General features: G+C 39.7%; 1 protein-coding gene across 5 annotated transcripts; it reads right to left on the bottom strand.

Annotated features, from left to right (window-relative positions):
* On the bottom strand, positions 1 to 20,214 carry ezh1 (enhancer of zeste 1 polycomb repressive complex 2 subunit). Of its 5 annotated transcripts, none has more exons than XM_041817274.1 (20): positions 19,811 to 20,214; positions 16,809 to 16,998; positions 16,534 to 16,659; positions 15,938 to 16,060; positions 15,547 to 15,664; positions 13,647 to 13,886; positions 11,749 to 11,851; positions 11,336 to 11,499; positions 11,140 to 11,231; positions 10,890 to 11,055; positions 8,770 to 8,954; positions 4,056 to 4,147; positions 3,877 to 3,905; positions 3,645 to 3,770; positions 2,370 to 2,548; positions 2,193 to 2,288; positions 2,021 to 2,102; positions 1,851 to 1,934; positions 1,662 to 1,746; positions 1 to 1,170 (listed from the first exon to the last, which is right to left on the bottom strand). In XM_041817274.1, the coding sequence occupies exons 2-20, from the start codon at positions 16,992 to 16,994 to the stop codon at positions 1,110 to 1,112; spliced, it is 2,337 nt and encodes a 778-aa protein (XP_041673208.1). In that variant the 5' UTR covers positions 16,995 to 16,998; positions 19,811 to 20,214; the 3' UTR covers positions 1 to 1,109. The 5 variants fall into 5 exon arrangements, with proteins under 5 accessions (XP_041673208.1, XP_041673211.1, XP_041673210.1 ...); XM_041817277.1 differs by having other exon boundaries at positions 1,851 to 1,931; XM_041817276.1 differs by lacking the exon at positions 19,811 to 20,214 and adding an exon at positions 19,122 to 19,774.
* Between the last annotated feature and the right edge of the window lie 380 nt (positions 20,215 to 20,594).

Here is a 20,594-nt window from a genome sequence, read left to right as displayed (position 1 = left end):
TAAAGTTAAACTTTTATTTTTATAGGCATACACTGTACATAGCAGTAAACTCCATTTTGTTCAACTCTATTGAGAAAGATCTCATTTCAAAGTGGGCTTGAATGTTTTATAAACGACAGACAGATGAACAAATCTGGACAGTGAAACAAATTCAGTAAAGATGGTAAATGCTAATGTACATTCACATGTAGGGGACTTCAATATTTGGTCAAATACTGTTAATTTTGCATTTTTCATGGTGATAAAATTGCAAAGGTCATCTTTAACTTACATTTTTATAGTGAAACACATCCACACTGTTTGAGCCTCTTTTTGTGTGGAATCATTTGGCACTTGTATCAATTTAAAGGAAGACGTTTACTTCATGACTACTTCACTTACTTACTATTTATCTCATGTAAACAGGATAATAAATATTGGATGTGCATTTTCATTGCTTAGAGTACCAATGGGTTGATAATGTTGGAAATTAAGAGAGGGATGAGATCTCTTCACCATCATCTTCATGTTACATTCAGTCAGTCGGTTTCTCGTCTTGTTGCCTATATACTTGCAGAACAATGGATTAAAATGCACAAAAATTAGTTTGCCACTTGCACAGAGCAGCGTCTGACTGAAGCTAATGTTGCAGCTAACATGTTTAATGGGTTGTTTTATCCAAGAGACAGCACATGCATTTCACTGATCATCGTTAGCTACGGTGTAAAAGCTTGCATTACATATAGAGGTGAAACATAAGCCGGTCCATAAGTACAGTAACTAAACTGGGAGGAGCAGAGAATGATGGGTTATTGTGGCTTCTTTGCGTAAAAAAAAAAAAAAAGTCCTCCTCTTGCAGTACGTCCACTTTGAATAGATTTGTTTTTATAAGCTTGGCGTACACAGTCTTGCAGGTGGGTGTGTGGGAGATCAGACTGGCACTGCGTCTGAAGAGCAGGAGCACCTGCAAACAGCAGCGACTTTCTATTTTTGGAAGTGCGGCAGAGAGGATGGAGACGGAGACTGTTCACAGAGATGTCTCATCTGGATGTGATTCTGCACCGAGGGACAGAAGCATGAATGGGCGGCTGAGAGCTTCAGGACAGGTTTTGGAGGAAGGCAGCAGGTAGTTAGGTCATTTCTACCTCCCTCTCTATTCCCACGTATTTGAGGGCGTCGGCTTGGCTGTATCTGTGGAATTGTGGATCAGTAGTTAATAATACTGGATTTGAAAACAATGGTTTACAAAGTGCTTTTCTTACGAGCAGAAGCATATAAAACAATGCATGAGAGCCAAAACACAAAAAAACCCAACAACAACAAAATGGCTGTGCATATAAGATAACAAGAGACATTAAAAGGTAGAACAAATAAAAATATATTTGAATACTAGAGGAACGGCATTAAGCGCAATGAAAGATAAAAAAGAAAGTAATAACAAAAAGAGATAAAAACACTTAAAAAACGAAAAATCAATGAAATAAATAAATGCAATGAAAATAAATAGAACTAGAGGATTTTAGGCAAATAAAGCAGTTAGAAGAATACACAAAAGATGCATTAATCATTGTCAGTTTTTACATTGTGTTTTCAGAAGCCACTTATTCAGTCAATACATACAGCAATCTTATTTCTATTTAACTCTGAAGCTAAAAGAGTCACAGAAAGGTCAGATATTATACCTGTAGTCAAAGAAGAGCTCCTCTCCCTGTAGGATCGCTCGTTTGGCAAAGATCCCGATGCGGTGGTCTCCATTCACCATTACCACTGCAGTATCAGCATACACACATCAGCCAAAGTGAGAAAAGCTTTCATCCCACAGAAATCCTCTTATCTCTCACCCGGCTTCACAAAAAGACAAAGGGACTCACCTTTAGCATAGCAGTTTGGATTAACCGAATGATTTGCAAATCGGATTTTGTTCCCCTTTCTCGTGGCATCCACAACAAAGTCTACTGAGAGACAGAGCACATGAAGGATATTTTAAGAAACTGCAACATTGCTAAAGGTTTGACACAGAGTGGATGTGGGGAATGCTTGCCATTGTTTAAGTTGAAGAGGAAGCTGGACATGTATTTGTCATAAATCTTTCCACGTCGGTCCGCTTCATCCTGGGAGATCAACTGCTCATACACATGCAAGAATAAAAACACAATGAGAACAAAACTTCCATCAAGCTGAGAGGTGATGCAGACTCAGCTGTAAGGACTTGCCTCCCCGCAGTACTCAGAGATGAACTCATTCTTTTGAACTGGCTCTTTGATGAAGGTGCCCCAGCCTGCGACATCTGATGGAGCCAACAGCAGATGCTGAAAATAGTCAGAAATAGGTGAGAACTGCAGCACCAGTGATAACATTTTACATTTCCATTTTCAAGTGTTTTTGGCTACCTTTTTCAGGCCTCTCTGGATGCTGCAGTTCTTGCAGGACACCCCTTTGCTGTCCCAGTGGTCTGCTGCACCACAGGTCATGCACAGATCTGGGTCACACTCCCTCACGGCAAGGTAGCAGGGACACTGTTTTGTGTTGCACTGGGTCTTACACCTGCAGCCTGGGAAGCGGTTCTGGCCTAGAAAACATTACAACACACAGCTGAGACTGGCTGAGCGTCTTGATGGATAAGGTGCATGCAGAGAACGGAAAGATAAAACATTATTGCACTTGGCATAATACATGGTACGATAAATAATTCCAGCACAGAAGCCAAATGGCTGAGTAATGCTTCAAGGCTCATCAGTCAGGGACCTCTGCTGGAAGATATGCTGAAATACAATTCTGCAGGGTGTAACATAACACCCTCCAGGCAGATGAACAGAAGGATCAGGCAAGATTTACTGAAATATCTTCCCTGCAGCCCCTGCTTGGGGGAAACTGTCCATAACAAGAGCTCAAGGCAGAGTTTCTCTCTCCTCTGTCATGCACTCTGCGGCTTGTGTGGGTTTTTAATGTGTCTGTATCATTAAGCCTTGTTTAGCTGGAGCTGTCTGACTCATACTGATGTTGCAGATGATGTTGAGTATCAGGCACAGAGCCTGTCAAGTCCCTTTGATTTCTCTCCAACTCTTTAGTGAGCACACATGTGCGACTGGAGGCTGCTTCCTGTTTGGCCCTGGCTCTGCTCTCATACGGGAAAAGGCGAGGTAAGAGTCGGGTGAGGAGGAAGAGGAGAAGGTGAAAGGAGGGAGAAAGGGTGAGCAGAGGAACAAATGAGGCAAAACCATCTTTTTCAACCGTAGCAAACCGTTCACTTCGTCTTATCCCTTTTCTTTGTTTTACAATCTCCAGAGGGCATACAGTGACATCTCTTCCTCCACCGTGTGGCAGCTTTGGAAAACACAGCTCTGGGTCATTGCTGCTGCAGCAATGCTTCATTGTGGTTACAGCTTTGTATTAAAGCTACCTATCCCTGCTAGAGGACGGTTTCTCCTTGTACCACAGCCAGAATACTGCAGAATCAATTTACTTTCTGCTGCCCTGCTCTACTGTGGTCTAAGGAAAAAGGGCTTTTAAAGCTGCAGAATGCTTTCAATGGAAAATGTGGTTATGAAAAACATGATTCGCTTTTAGCATAAAAAGTGAAAGTACTTTTTCTGTTTTTTTTTGTTGTTTGTTTGTGTGAGAGATTGAGCATGCTTGCTCAGGTGAATTAGACAGGTGACACTCACACTCTTGTTCACACTGGCAGAATTTCTCACAGAAATTCTGGGTCATCACACACGGGCAGGAGCTGTCGCACGGATGGTCCGGGTGATCACATGGCTGGTAGTTGTACACCTGATTGGATGAGTTATCTGGAGCAATAGAGGACAAAATCCTCTGAGTGTCACATCAAGCTGTGCTGTATTTCAGAGAGCACAATGTAATATTGATAGAGTTCTTATTTTGGAATGAACGTACCTTTTTTTAGTTGGATCTTTGCCCATAACCTGCCACAAAAACACAATGAAAGGTTTTAATATAGCTTTGTCATATTACCACGTCTGTCCACTAGGATCTCTACCTGCCTTTTATCTATTCAGTAACAACTTTACATAGTCCCTTTCACAAAAATTGTTTTTTTTGTGGTGATGTCATACCTGTGCTTCCTTTTCTTCTTCTGGGGTGAGATGCCTCCATCGACCAGAGGAACACGATGAATCAAGACCTCCTTTACTGCAAATTCATACACCTGCAGGAGAAAATACAAGTTAAAAAATAGCACATTCTCTCCTAGCCACCTTTGCCAGATTTTAACTGTTTTCACCATTTTTACAACCTTTATTGCCTTTCTTAACCCAATTTTGCCATGTTCATTCCATTTTTGCAGAGGTAGAAAAAGTACCAGACTATCATACTCAACTAAAAGTGCAGTTGCCACTCTGTAGCTAATTTTCACCACATTTCTGGCTCACATTCTTTGCTACTTTTAAACACTTTGAAATTTTGGCCAACCATTTCTGCCTTTTTTTTTGCCATGTTTCTCCCATTTTTGCCACATATATTCTAATTAATCACACTTCACAGTTTTCCAACATCTTTTGCCTCTCTTATCCTATTTTTTCCATGTTTTTCCCATTTTTGCCTAGTTAAACTCATTTTTTAAACTTTTAACCTGCTTTTGCCACTCTGTATCTTCTTTTTACCACTGAATTTTGCCTTAACCCACCTTTGTAACCCACTCAACTTTTTAACTGCTTTTCACGTTTTTTCCAACCATGTTTGCCCCTTTATTTTCCTTTCTAAACAATTTTTTTGTCACATTTATCCCAGTTTGCCTCTTTTAACTCTTTCGTCACATTTAAGCCCTTTTTTGTCACTCTTTTACAACTTTTCACTATGTTTTTGTCCACTGTTTTTCACTTTTAACCCAACTTTGCAGCTTTTAGATTTAATGTTTTCAACAATTTTTGGCCTTTTTTAAAGCCCATTTTGCCTGATTATTCCGTTTACACCACTTTTGACACATTTTCGCTAGTTTTTTCGCAAAGTTATTTCAATTCCTTCTACTTTACTCTCTGGCCTCCTGGCGCTCTAAAGTCTGATATTATTTTCTAACTGGTTTAGTCAAAATAAGTCCACACTGTCAACATTACCAAAATAAAAGGAATCCTGTTTTAAGGAAAATGGGTTTACGTTTTGAAAAAGGCTGTGTTCTATGGTTTAACATTATTTATTTCTTTGATAAGAGTGGTTATTAGTCATATTAAATCTAAAACATGGTTATCACAGATTAACTTTACAATGAACCATGACTTTCCTGACCACCGCTGGCCCCACATTTGACTGGGCCCCATAAAGCTCTCCCCCTTATGCCCCCTTACACATACTGTTTCAGACGAGAAGACCACTCAACAAGCCCATGTGGGTTTCTTTGGCTTCTCCTGCACATTTCTTTAATTATTGTTATTTGACTTCCAATTCATCATGCACTACATGTATTGTATTTCTCTCTCTATTCTGTCTTTTCTTCATTTGTATACACAATAAGAAAAATAAATCCTATGAGGAAATGTTCTCATCATCTTATTTATGTTGTTTAATGTATTGCCATTTGAGCTGAAAAAGCACCTTCCAAACCTCCCCGGTTTCCAAAACTTTACTGCACACTATGGCTGGCAAAAGCCAGATTTGGCCTCCTCCCTGAAACACAGACATACATAATACTGCAGCTGGTTTCAGCATTTCCACTCAGCAGTGGGCGGGGCCCTGTGGCCAGCACAGCCAAGATGGACACTCCAGTACAGTCTGTGGACTCCTCTGGCCATGAGACAAGAGGCACACCAGGGGCTGAATCTGACCAAGCAAGGCAGTTTGTCTGAAAAATGTGGCATCTGTTTCTTCACTACATGTTCAATAAGCGAAAAAGGTAAGTTAGGAGTAGTTACATTTTTCTAACAGCTGTCTAAGACACATGTTGACATCATTCAGGGAATGTCTAAGGCTGATTGACTCCATTATGAGACGACACATCTGGTAAACATCCCCATTTATGGTGCCACATGCCATTCTCCCAGTATTCAGCCCAATTATGCACACCATAAAACCGCAGACACAGGATGCATGCGTTGTTACACTTGCACTGACGCAAATGCTTCACATTCACAAAGTGATGCAAATTTTGTCCAGTTCATTTGAAGCATCACCAGTTTCCGTAAGCATTAGTCAGAGTTCATCAATTGACCTGTTAAAGTGTGTAAATGTTGCAAGCAGAGAACAGATGACCAAGCAACTTCTAACTGGGTTACTTTTACTGTTTTGTTTTTTGTTTTTCTGATTATACTTCATTTCCCATAAATCCTTTTTATTTCTTTTGTTTCATCCTTTGCCAAGGGTTTTTTAATGTGTTTTTTTTCCTGCTTGACTGAGTTGTTTTGATTTTTTCCATCTACAGTTTTTTTTCTCATTGCGCCATCTGGCTATTTAAAGATTTGTTTACAGATCTTGGGGATTAATAGTGCATTAAGGAAAACAATGTTTGAAACATGTTGTGGCCTCAGAGGTGGCATCTGTTGGGGATGGGGACTGGTAGGTCAAAAATAAAAAAAAAATATGGAAGGCAGGGTTTTAAAGGACTTCTCAGACATATGTAGCCTGCTTTTTAATTTTTGTTTATCACTAACAGCTTTTTGCTCTCTAAAGTTGTTTTATTTAAGCATAAGTCATTACATGGAAACAACATCATCACTACAGAAGACAGTGATAAAAGTGGGAAAAATTTGAGGGCCCTGTTTACATATACTGTACATTAAAAATGAGGGAAAAAGTGACAAGCAATGTTTCATTTTAAACAAGTTTTCCAACATCAATCTAACATTATCTTCCACCAGGTTTCTCTATTATCTAGTGTTATGACTGTGAGTCATATTTATTGTATTGTTTATTTAGCATATTAATTGTATTGTGTAGAGGAGCACTGTTGTTTTTTTCACCCTCCCTCTCTCTCTCTGTGCGTCCTCTATACTCTGCTGTTTGCAGGTGTGGTGCCCATATGGATAGATTCATTTATGACAATGTGTATTGAATATATAAAATTAGTTCAAAAGCAATTAATCCATAGTAGCATCAATCTGAATATGAGGGTGCAACAAGCTTTATGCAATAAAGGAGGAAGCTGGGGTGAAGTAGGTTAAGCTTTGCCAGCAGCATGGTGCAGCAGCAGCGTGGTGGATCAGCATTAAAGCAAGCAGGGATAAATGACAAGCTACTTAAAAATCCTTATTACAAAAGCCAATGTAGCTAAGTTAGCTTAGCAATGTGAGCTTTAGCAACATGAGTTTTAGCAAACATAGCAGCTCACAAAGCTGCTTTATTAGCTTAGATTTAGCTACTTTAGCTATAGCTATACTGGCTGTATAGCTCTGTTAACTATAGTTAAATTAGCTTTCGCAATGTGAGCTTAAGAAAACATAGCTAAAGTTACTGTAACCGCATAGACAACGCCCCTACAAGGCTTACATAGCTGCATTGTGAGCTTAGCTTTTTAGCTACATTAGCTACGTTGCTCTGTTAGCTACATAGTAATTGTTAACAGAGCTCTGTTATCTACATAACTCCATTAGCTATAGCCAAGTTAGTTTTAGCAATTTGAGGTTTGACAAACATAGCTAAAGCTAATTTACATGTAGCTATGCAGATTATTTAGATATGTAGCTTAAGTAGCTGCTTTTTGAGCTTAGCTTCAGATATATTATCTACATAGCCTCAATAGTTTCATAGCTACAATATAAGTTAGCAAACATAGCTAAGCTAACATAGTTCCCAAAATAAGTTATTAACATTACTACATCAGCTCATGTAGCTAAGTTAGCTGAAGTACTGTGGGCTTTAGCAAATGTAGCTAAAGCTAGGCAAATATTTTTAAACATACTAGCTTAAATAGCTGCTTTGTGTGCTTAGCTTAAGCTTTATTATCTACATAGCTACATAAGCTATGTAGCTACATTATCTTCAGCTAAGTTTGCTTTAGCAAATGTAGCTAAAGCTAACATAGCTACCTTAGCCATGTAATAAATATTATTTCATAAATTAACGTAGCCTTGAGAGCTTGCTATGGCAAAGCTAAGTTAGCTTAGTTACATTTAGCAAATGCTATAACTAACTAAGCTACGTTATCCATGTAGATCTGTTAGCTTTATCCTGTTTAGCTTTAGCACAGTGAACTTTATCAAACATAACTAAACCTAACATAGCTTAGTAGGTATGGACCTGTTTAGCCTACATAGCAGCTTAGAGTGAGCTTAGCTTTAGCCATGTAACTATGTAGCTATAGCTATGTGGCTACATTCCCTAAAGTCTGTTATCTAAGTAGCTTACACAGCTATTGGAGCTATGTAGGGCATGCTGGCTGTGTTAGAATGTTTTAATGGATGAAGAGCTTTTTTCCTGTGAGCAGACAGTTTTACTCAGCTTTATCAATTAAGCAATTTGTAATCAGGTTTTGCAGAATATGTTTTAATTTTCTACTTTTGATATTCTGTTACCTTAACCCTTACCCTAATGGAAGTTTCATCTGATTTAATTTCTTAAGTTTTAGCATGTTTTTCTGTTCTGAGATATGCAACATCTTAGATGATTGGTCTGTGAGAGCGGCCGTCTGAACTGAACAGGCTGCAGTCAGACTGTCTTGTATTGTCTTGGTTGAGCGCCCCCTGCTGGTGGAATTTTACATGCCGCTCGCTTAATTATTAGTGGGTACATGCCAAGTTTCTATGTTATGAATGAGTACAGCACAGTTAGAATAGCACCCATCACCGATGAGACCAGAGGAGATATACTAAGATGAGAGGATGGTAATGTGTGTGAACATTTTACCTCTTTACAGTTCTTTGTACCAATGAGGCGAGCAATGGAGCAGAAATTGTTGAAGTATGTGCCATGCAGCACCCTGAACAGCGACTCCTCTGCCCCACTCCACTCGACCACACAGCACGCCTCCTCTTCCCCGTCATCATCCCCTGGACGCTGCTTGGTGGGAGTCGGGCACCGTGAATTGCCCTCTGTTCAGACATAGAAACACCTAAGTATAACTGACTTTTACTCATGGTAGAAGCTTTCGTATCTTTTGATTGTAGAAACATGCAGTTGCACAAATATGCTTTGGCCTTGGTGAAAGGTTTTCTGATAGATTTTTAGATGCACACATAAAGAGTTCTAATTTAGTCCTATGGTGACGTACATTGCTATTTCTGGATACCATTTCTGAGTATTTGCATTTACACACTCTCACACATACACAGGGGACCATGGGCTTTGATTTAGCTTTTTGGATATTCAGGACTGATACTCTTACACCCACAGCTCCAGGCTGAGAGCTGGATGTTGCTTGGCAACAGGCTGAATGCAGCATTGCTGTGGCCACATGCTTCAGCACTGAGTATCTTTATTAATCTGCTTAACAATCTGCTTTTTCCACATTATCTCAACATGTGTGAGGGACTCTGCTGAGTCACTGGCTGAGCTTGAGCAGTTTCCAAAACTAGCAGAGACTTCCAGCATGGCCTTGATGGCTATGAACAACCTGAGAACTCGTAGGGGAGGAGAGGACAACACAGAACCCAAAGAGGTTTCTCCTATTTCCTCCTGCTATTCTCCACATAGAGATATCAACAGGGATGAAAAAAGGGAAAGAGAAACCAAAGCAGAGGGAACAAAGTGTTTATGTTGGGGCTGAAGCATGCAAACCTAATGGCTGGTTTATTTTGCTTGGCAAGTCAGAGCTGATACTGAGAGGAGATGGAAGTGGGGAAATGAGGGAGAGAGCAGGATATGACTTAAATGCTCTCATCTTTAGCCAAATTTCACTTTTCTAAAGGACTCTGTTCCATTAGGGTAGCATTCCCAAAAGGGAGGGATTTCTGGGAGGTTATGGTAAATGATGCATCCACTCATTCATGCAGTGACTCAGAAAATAACTGTGTCTACACTGAAGCCTCAAAGCACAAAGTTACTACCACAACCATAAGGCAACAAAAATACTTGGCAAAATGCAGACTTAAGTCAATCTAAACATTTAAAAATACAAAGTTAACCTCCTAAGTCCTGAGCTTTAGTTTAAAATACAAGTTTCTAGCACTTGCTTGGGATCAGACCCAACAAATATAAAACCTCAGCCTTATCTTTGAACAGGAATTAGTTTTACTAAACTGATTTCCTAACGCTACAACTGTATAAAAACACAGAGCAGTTCATCTCAGCACAGTCTGTTGTTAGCTGATGTTACTGCCTTTATTGAAAGTCCACAGCCAGCTACATTCTGTGTTTTTGTTCATTGTGAGCTCAATTTCCCAAATCTATCAGCAACGGTGGCCTATGCTCAAAAAAGAAAGATTTGTGCCAGAAAACAGAAAATTTAATACCCAACTTCAGAAGCATTTTTAAAATCTGAGAGGATTGCATTTGTCTTGAGTGGGCATGGCTTCAGCTCACTCAACAGACACGCCCACACCATTCTAGAGGAGATCCTACTGTCTCATTTTCATGATTTCGAAGCTCAATTCTATAAACTTGGAGATATTTTTCATAGATGAAATTTGGCTTGGTGGTTCATAACAGTGGCCTAAAAGCAAACCTAAAATAAAGATTTCAAGGCTAATTTGCCCCAAAAATTCCAATTAAACTCTCCAAATAGCCAAACAAAAATTTGTCTGAAAGTACACTTACACTTCCAAGCAAATCCCCCAAAATATTGAAACAAATTCCCAAAAATTCTCATGAAAATTCCTGAAAACTTCATGGCAAATTCTCTAAGCATTTTGAGCAAATCACTTGAATTATCAAAAAATCTAATAGCAGAAATTATTTCTACATTGTTGATAAACCAGAGGGAAATGTAGGTACATGCAGGATGTTAGGAGGATAAAGGTAAACTAAACTTTTCTATATGGTTTTTAAGTCAGTTCAGAACCAGGTTTCTTGTGTTATCAAACTCCCACCTGAAGAGGAGGTAGTTTCATGATCACTACTGCCCTCTTTGCCTTCTTCAGCAGACCCTGTTGGTCCAGAGCTGCTGGAGCCCATGGGATGCTGCTGCTGCTTTCTGCGCCTTCGAGACCGCTGTAACTGTAACATGTTCTGATCCACAAACTCTTTTGCCCCTTTCTTCAGAAGAGAACAAGGGATAGAAAAGATGTCAAACACTAAGATATCAAATATACTGCAGCTATAAAATAAGCCAATAGATACCTGTAACAGGAAACAGTCGACACCACAAGGGTCAGTCTCCATTCGGATCTCCTTACTCTTCCTCTTGTAAACATTGGGTGTAGCATGGAAAGCTAAAAGGAAATTAAAGGCTGTTACATAATAAAAATGTGCCTTGAGGTGTAATGTTATTGTTACAGAGAAGTAATGATACTGTTAACATGAATAAAGCAATTACGGTGGAGAAAACAGTCGTATTTGAAGCATCGCCTGCAGAACAGCGTGTGGAAGGAGTGCAAGGACTGCTCCCGCTGCACGGATTTTGCAAAAGGTCCATCCATGTTTGGGGTGCAGAGGGGAGGCAGCTTGACTGGGTTTGGGGGTTCCAGAAGGTCCTTGTACCTGCAAATGGTTACAGATCTGTCTTCAGTGTTCATTCATTACATGTTCACCATAGTATGCTCATTTGTAGTTGGTCAAGTTGAAGATTCTAAGTAAAGCCCTTTTACAAGGCTGACCAATCTAATCCTTTGAGTGCAAACTGGAGAAAGAGCCACCATTATCATACTGCATCGCCATGGTGAATGCTAAGCAACCACCTGTTTAGTATTTTGCATGTATAGATGCCTAGTTTCCCTTCACTTTTCTTACTTCTCTTTGAGCTCCTCCATGGTGCCTTTGTAGGGGAACATCGAGGCGATGGCTGTAAATATCTTATCACTGGGGGCTTTCTTGCTGCTGGACACATCTCTTACTTTTGGGACACAAAGAAACAAGAGCTGGTCAAACAAAAAACAGTTTTGTCCTCACATCAGGTTTCAATACAGATTTACAAATACAGCTTATGTAATGTGTTCCTTTCAACATTTTGCAACAGCACACTGATTTTGTAATGCTCAGGGACAGTTAGCTGAAACTTCTGAACAAGTTCTCATTGTGAATCATGATATACACTGTAAATATCAAGTTTCAAGTATCCAACCCCTTGGAAATTTTACCTTTTTATTGATTTTATAAACAACCATGGTCATTATAATAAGGATTAAGGACTTTAAAGTAACTGAGCTATTTCATCAGAAGTCCAGCTAGTTGGTGCTAGTAGGCTCACATTTAGTGAAATGGGAATCATCTGAGTGCAGTGCCTCAAGTGACTGTAGTATAAAGACACCTGTGTCTAGAAGGTGCAGCCACTGGTTAACCAGTATTCCTGGCTACCATTACACCATGAAGTCAAAAAAACCCTCCAAGCAAATCACAGAAAAAGGTTGTTGAGTAGAACAAGTCAGGATATGAGTACAACCACTTTTCCATGGCACTGAACATCCCCCAGAATACAACTAAACCCATCATGGAGAAATGGAAGGAAGTTAATGTAAGGAATGGAAGTTACAAGCTTCAGCAGCTGAGATGGGAGAGACTCTGCATACAACAACTGTTGCCCAGGTTCTTCTCCAGCCAACTCTTTAAGGGAGAGTGGCAAAGAGAAAGCCACTGTTGAAGAAAACTCATTGAATCTCAAATAGAGTTCACCAAAAGGCATGTGGGAGACTCCATGGTCAAGTGGAAGAAAGTTCTTTGGTCTGATGAGACCAGAATGACGGTTTTTGACCATCAGACAAGACGCCATGTTTGGTGTGTTTAACACTGCACATCACCACAAACACACCATCCCCACCATGAAGCATGGTGGTGGCAGCATCATGCTGTGGGGATGATACCACAGTCAATTCAAAAGAAAATTTGTGGCTGGACTTGAAAAAGGCTGTTCACGCCCAATCCCAGTGCAACTTAACAGAGCTTGAGCAGTTTTGCAAAAAAGAATGGAGTAAAATTGCAGTGTCCAGATGTGCAAGCCTGATTGAGAACTGTCCACACAGACTCAGCGCTATGACTGCAGCCAAAGGTGACTCTACTAAAGACTGACTTGAGGGCGAGTGAATGTTTACGCAGTCATTTATTTTACATTACAACTTATTTAAATGATATTACGTTGTAGAAATCTATTTTCACTTTGACATTAACAAGGATTTTTTTGTAATTGTTTTTGTCAAAAAAGCCAAATAATTTTGGCCATGATTAATTTAGAAAATCAGTAGAAGGGAAAGAAAATCCAAGAGGGTGAATACTTTTTACAGGCACTATAAAACCAACGATGAAAACTGTAATTGTATTTTTTAGCATGTTTTGTGCATGGACCATCAAACTGTAGCAAGTTGTGCTCCTCTTTCACTATTAAAAAGTATGAATACAACATTATTTCCCATAAAGCCTTGCACAAGAGGCCATTAAGTTGTGTAATTAGAGCTGGACTGCATCAGTGTCATGTAAAAACAGGTCCCCTCTCACACACAGTAGCCATACAGGGGCACATGGACAGCTTCAAAGTAAACAATGACTGTGCCAGAGCTGCTATGGCAGGGCGACCTTGTGGCAGCTGTACAGTGTAATGAAGAGAACAGTGTGAGCCTTGTTCACTTGTTCCTGCAGCAGCCCTCTTGTTCTCTCCAACACAATGCCTGAACACACAAATTTGCATCTGGCTTACTCACCCTCTGTAGTGCTCCTCCGCTTTCTCCTAACAAATGCCACACTCCCAGCTTTGGTCTCTTCTGAACCATCTGTTGAGCTCCTCCTCATCACTCTCTCATCCTCCTTCTTTCCCGTCACCTCAACTGCTGCTGCTGCTGCTGCTGTGCTTACTCCCTCCTCTTCCTCTTCCTCATGGTCAGAGTACTGGCTCAAGGCCTCCACCAGCTCTTTAAAGACTTCATCACTGATAAAGCCCCCCTCTGGAACACAATTTACATGCAAGTCCTTTTAATGGTTGAGTTTTTCACAGGTTGCAAGAGAAATGAAAGAGTTTTTAACATTTATTTTAGCAAGGACAACCCTCTTAGACCAAGGGTTCTTTTCCAGGGGTGCCCTGCAGCAAAAAAAGAAAGAACTAAAAAAGAGAGAATAACTACAAATTAGGGCTGTCAAAGTTAGTTACATTAATTATGATTCATTATGGTCCATAATTCAGCATTTCTCCACCTTTTCTCTGTCAAGGTACCAAAATGTATTGATAAAAACACATTCTTGATTCGTATGACTGCTGGGGGAGTCATGTAGTATTAGAATTAACAAGATAAACCTTTAAAGCAGTGGTTCTCAACTGGTAGTTTGGGATCCAAAAGTGGGTCATTGGGCTGTTTTCAGTGGGTCATGATTTGTGGCAAGAGTCTGTGAAGTACTGAGGCCATTAGTGGACATAAAATTTACTTCCTGTAGTTTACAGAGATAATAGGTAAATTTAAATGTTTTATCCTGTCTTTTTTTCAGTCATTCCCACCTAGATTGGGACAGCAACATTTCTATTTAATAAATATGCACTGTAAATTTTTTTTTGAAAATTTCGGTCAAAGTTTGTCATTAAAGAGACTGTGGTGGGTCCTAAGACTAGACCAGTTGAGAACCACTGCATTTAATTCCTTTTTAAAAACAATTAAAATGGCTGTATTTTCATGGAATGGGTGCATAGACCTTAAAAACGCATTTTGGTGTATTTTGGCTGACTTGCAGAATTGAAAATAAAAGAAAGCACATTTCTTGGCCAGCACTAACTGACATAGGCCTATTGATTCAGAGCTATTTACCACGGGTGGACTCCAATCAAGGTCTAGAAACATCTCAGCAAAGATCCAGAGAAATGGGAAAACCTGGGTGAAATTTCAAGTGTTTTTAAAAAGGGATTGAATACTTGTGTCAATGTGATATTTCAGTTTTTGTTTTTGTTTGTTAATAAATTTGAAAAATAAAATCATTTTCTGTTTTCACTTTGTCATGATGGGTACAAAAGGAAGATTAATGAGGTAAAAAAAAAGGGAATTTTTTATTGTAGCATCAGGCTGCAACATAACAAAATTGAAAATATGAAGGGGTCTGAATACTTTCTGAATGTGCTATATGAAGAAACACCAGCTGAAACCTTTTATTTCAATTAAATTAAAAATGTGAGATTCAAAAGACACGTCCTGATCTAGTTTAATCCCAAACATTTCAATCAACACAGACAGAGTAGCATCAACAGGGGCCAAGTTTTGTTAAAAGAGAACCATGTAGTATTTGGATTTTGCTGGGTTCAGCACAAGTTTGAGACAAATCAGTTTCTGGCAATGAGCTGAAATGTTGCAGCTGCAAGAGCTGACTGTCCAAAGGTGCATATGTATAAAAAATTGAATCATCAGCATAAAGGTTTTATATTGTTGGTTTTATATGGTTTTATATTTTATACTGTTTTATATTGTTTCAGTTATGTTGTTTACATACAGTGATAATAGAAGTGGCCCCTGAGATAGAACCCTGAGGCACCCCTGTTTTCATTGCCATAAAGGGTGACTTTACATTTACTGTGTTAAACTTGTCCTATTAATCATGCATCTTACCCAAAAAGTATTCAAAACACACCTCTGTCACCATGGACACCATCATAGTTGTCAATGAGTTCTTCCAGGAAGGCCTCGTCCTGCTCCAATGCCTCATCGCCCATATATGGGATGTTATGAAGGAATGTCTCATCTTCCACCTGGGACAGAAAACTGTTTAAGTCAGGCATGGGACTAGCTAATGCTGCTTGTACTACCATTACCTGTAATGCATTTACAAAATAACAGATCATTTACAAAATGTATCAAGAGATACAATAAAGAAATGACGCTGAATGAAGACAAAGTTGTTCTACAACAGCTGTGCGTTCACACTTGTTTGAAAGCTAAAACTTTAATAAAGTGATTTGAGTCTACCCTTGTAACAACAAAGTAAGTGTATCAGTATAAGCCAGATGTTGCTAATTTCCAACCATGAAGTTGTGCTGCAGAGGTGACCAGGAGTACATAAAGGGGATTCCTGCCACTGTTGACAAAGGTCTCATGGCAATGGCTTGAGCTTTAAATGCTGGGAAACCAAACTCCACTGTACACATCTGTAAGAGAACCAGAGATGGGCTGACAAGACAATAGAACAATCTTCAGCAAAATCAGAGAATTGTATAAATAATCAAATACACATGCGGCTAAACCCCAAATACAATAAATGGGACCCCGGCAGTATGTGGGAAGAGAAATATGCTGTTACAGCCTCAGGCTGTTTGTATTATGAGCTCCCACAGGCCTAGAGAGCACTTCTAGCTGCTATATGACCCTTTTCTAATACACAGGTTTGTCCTGAGATAACACCTGACAGCCAGGTGGGAATTGGAGCAAAACACTGAGGCTGCTGAAGAGTTTCTCAAAACATGTCCATACAATAATAGATTGGATTACTAGTTGAGCCAAAGCAACCTGGGAATAAGTATGAAGGAACTGGACACTGCAGCAGCGATGGTATGTGAGGGGAAGTTTGCAACTGCTATTATTCTACACACTCAAGGGTATTAAAAACAACCCATGCACAAACCTTCTTGTTGGCCAGCGCTCCACTAGATGTTGACAGGGGGATAGACTGAATCCTGAGCCTGGACCACTCTACATTCAGAAGGTTTGTATGCTGCTCAATCTTTTGCCTGTTGGACATGAACAGGGTCTGGAAACAAGCAGAGCACAGAGCATGTCACACCCAGTGAGAAATACATACACAGGACATATGAGCATACTCACCTTGTGCTACATCTTGCACGCACTTCTCACACAGCACTTTAACTACATGTGCTGTCATTAATTAAGTCGACTAACCTTGACCTCCTCTGCTTTTTTAAGGCGTTTTAATTGGCGAAGGCGCATGTACTCAGATTTGACCCTCCGTCTCCACTCCAGCAGGCTGCGGGAGGGTACGAAGGAGACAGGATGAGGTCTTGGGGTTGGTTGGGCAGCACCAGTGCCAGGGGCTGGGGCTGGAGCTGCAGCAGCTGTTTCCTCCATGACTCTTAAAGAAAGAAAGATACCATGTGGAGAGCAGTCTACAGCACTGGGAATCCAGAATACTAAAAAGGGAGATTCTATTGCACCTAAAATCCCTACAATATGTAAAGGATTTGTTTGAAGTAAACTGACTTTTGGATGAAAAAAAGCTTTTCTTTCTGGTCATACAACAAAATATTAATTCCTATGGAGGATTAATACTTTGATTGATTTTATATACAGCGCTTAACAAATTTATTAGACCACCACCCAGCTCTTTAACCAAAATGATAGTTTTAATGCTAAAATATAATTATTACTGTTATCCATGAATTTTCAAATTTACTGATTTACAAAAAAAACTGAAAAAATAGTAAAGCACATTAATATTTCTTGATTAATATGTCAAATTATAGTTATTTACTTGCATTCCTGAACAGAAAAATGAGTTTTAGTGGTTGAATGTTATGCTTGATTAATTTCTGACTTCTCAGAGAAGCCCAGTGAGCCGGCTCAAATTTGGGTATAAAAAGGTGTATTCAGTTTGAAATCCCTCATTCCTGTTCAAAATGGTAAAATGTTTATAGTTTTAGTTTTTAGTTTTAAACAATTTTTTGAAAGATTTCTAAAATATTTATGTTTTCTCGTTTTTATGACAGGTGGTCTAATAAATTTGTTAAGCACTGTATATATGAATCATGGTCAATGTAATTTGGCTATGTTCCAAAAAACTCATTAAAAAAAACATCTGTAATGCCAAAGTGAAAAACATTTCCACTAAGTTATGTTATTAAAATAAAAATGTGTAATGCAAAATAACTGACTGCATAAATATTCGCCCCCTTCAAGTCAGTATTTAGTAGATGCACCTTTGGCTGTAATCACAGCACTGAGTCTGTGTGGATGGGTCTTAACTAGGTTTACACATCTGGAAAATGCAATTTTACTCCATTCTTCTTTGCAAAACTGCTCAAGCTCTGTCAGGTTGCACAGGGTTCAGGTTTGAGCAGCTCTTTCAAGTCCAGCCACAAATTCTCTATTGGATTTTGGTCTTGGATTTGACTTAGCCACTCCAGTACATTCAACTTGTCAGGGCTTCCAGGCTGTTAGAAGCATCCCCACAGCATGATGCTACCACCATCGTGTTTCACAGTGGGGGTGGTGTGTTTCTGGTGATGTACAGTGTTAAACACACCAAACATTGCATCTTGTCTGATGGCCAAAAAAAACATCATTCTGGTCTCATCAGACCAAAGAACTTTCTTCCACTTGACCATGGAGTTTCCCACATGCTTTATGGTGAACTCTATTTGAGATTCAATGAGTTTTCTTCAACAGTGGCTTTCTCTTTGCCACTCTCCCTTAAAGAGTTGGCTGGAGAAGAACCTGGGCAACAGTTGTTGTGCAGAGCCTCTCCCATCTTAGCTGCTGAAGCTTGTCAGTCCTTCAGAGTAGTCATAGGTGTCTTGGTGGCCTCTCTCAGTGGTCTTCTAGCACAGATGCTCAGTTTGTGGGAATCTAGGTAGTTTTGAACATATGCCTTATTCCTTCCATTTCTTTGTTGATTTAATGGAACTCCGGGGAATATTAAGCGCTTTGGAATTTTCATCCAAATATTTTTTGTTCAGAGGTGTTCTTTTGACTTCGTGGTGTAATGGTAGCCAAGAATACTGATTAACCAGTGATCAGACCTTCCAGACATAAGTGTCTTTATACTGCAACCACTTGAGACATTTTCACTGCCCTCAGGTGATAGCATCAATTGGCTGGACCTCTGTTGAATTAGGTCAGTCACGTTAAAGGGGGAGAATATTTCTGCAATCACTTAATTTGCCTTACATATTTTTACATAACTGGTATTTGTAAAAATCTGTTTTCATTTTGACATTAAAGTGTCAAAAAGCCAAATTATATTGACCATGATGGATTCATAAGAACAATAAAAGGGTAAAACATCCAAACGTGTCAATACTTATAATAGGCACTGTATACCTGCCTTTGGCACTCACAAGTCATGCAGTGTTTTTATCACAGTTTTGATACCATCATCACACAACAATAACCCACAATGATGCAAATAATAGGTGTTTGCTCTGTCATAATTGACAGTTTTGGTGCTTACAGTCCCCTTCTATAATTTGTACTTACATCAGAAGTCTTTACTTCATAACAGTGGCTCTCCCCATGCTTCTTACAGACATATGACTTCCCCGTTCATCTTCACTGGACATTGTATTAAATAGTGCCCCCTTATGTTGGCAAAACAAAATTGTCTGTGATGTTAAAAAACGCCTCCCACACTGGTGCTTTAAACTACCCAGGATGAGAGACCGAACACATTTTAAATCATGCAGTGCAACTACCCTTGTAATGATCAGACATTCATAATTTAAAGACAAATAAAGATGTCTCGAATATTTTAGCATTACAGTATATCCACTTTTCTCTGGAGTGGGCGTGCCTCTTTAGAAGAGCATTTTGAAGGGGAGCAGAAAAGTGCGTAGTACTGTTTTTCTGCCTCCTACAAGCACTTTAGTGAACACTAACTTCCCTGTCTAAGCTCAAATAGAATGAAAAATAAATAGAGAGCCAAAACCTGGCTTGGTGAGCTGCTATAGTGCATTTCTCTGCACTAAGAGTCGAGCACACGTTTCAGCCACAGCTATGAAGTGCGCTACGTCCTGTAGCTGCAGCCCCGCTGTGGCACAGCTACACGGAGACCATTTAAAGGTGGAATACTTTAAGACGTGTGCACCGAGCACCACAATGACAGCACGTTATTCTAGCGGACGCGTGTGCACGACTGCCTCACATCCAGTGTCGCAGTTATTAAATACCTTCAAATCCACGGCTGGCGTCCTGTGTGTTGCGACAAGAGCCCGCAACGCGATCAAGCCCGTGTTGTTTTTTAATACTGAGGAGATCCGGAGCAATCAAAGGCTGTTTTACTATGGATCTGACGCAGATATCGTCTTCGCACGGCGTGGGGATCTCAGTGAAATCCCTGCGTTATCCATGAGCATGGTGCTGGAGGTTGTTGTTGTTGTAGCTTACAAATAGCTTCGCACTTGGCTTGGTTGAGCCTACCCGAGCAGGAGGGTGACGTCTTTATTATGATCACAGCCTTTCCTAGCAGAGAAGGATTTATGACTATTCTGCGTCCAGGGAATAAAAAGTAGCGTGAAGCAGCCACGGCACAGCCATTTACACGCACACAGGAACTGATGCAACTGTCCACAGCGCTAGATTGCGATTTAAATGTGCAGAGGAAATATACCATGTGGCTTACTTACGTCTAAAATGAATTAAAGAAGCAGTGTCATATAAATATAATGAAACATCTGAGTTTTTAAATAACAAATAGGAAGCCTGTATTGAAAATATATTAAAAAACCGCAAGCACTGTTACATAAGAAAACTGGCGAGGCACATTGTGTGAATTGAAGTAGCAAAATAAAAATAAAAGATTTTTTTTAAATGATCAATTATTGAAAAGTCATAAAATTGAAGTTTAGTCGGATGGAAAGTAGTTCGGTTGTTGTTTTCAATTCCTCCTCCAGGGAGAGCTGTTCACATTTTACTGAGAGAGGTAGGAAGAAGGTCCTCGGCCTCTGGTGCATT

The sequence above is a fragment of the Cheilinus undulatus genome, linkage group 21 (genome assembly GCF_018320785.1).
Source record: "Cheilinus undulatus linkage group 21, ASM1832078v1, whole genome shotgun sequence".
Classification (NCBI taxonomy): Eukaryota; Metazoa; Chordata; class Actinopteri; order Labriformes; family Labridae; genus Cheilinus; species Cheilinus undulatus.
Note: the sequence above shows the minus strand (reverse complement) of the source record. Positions and strands in the feature narration are given on the sequence as shown.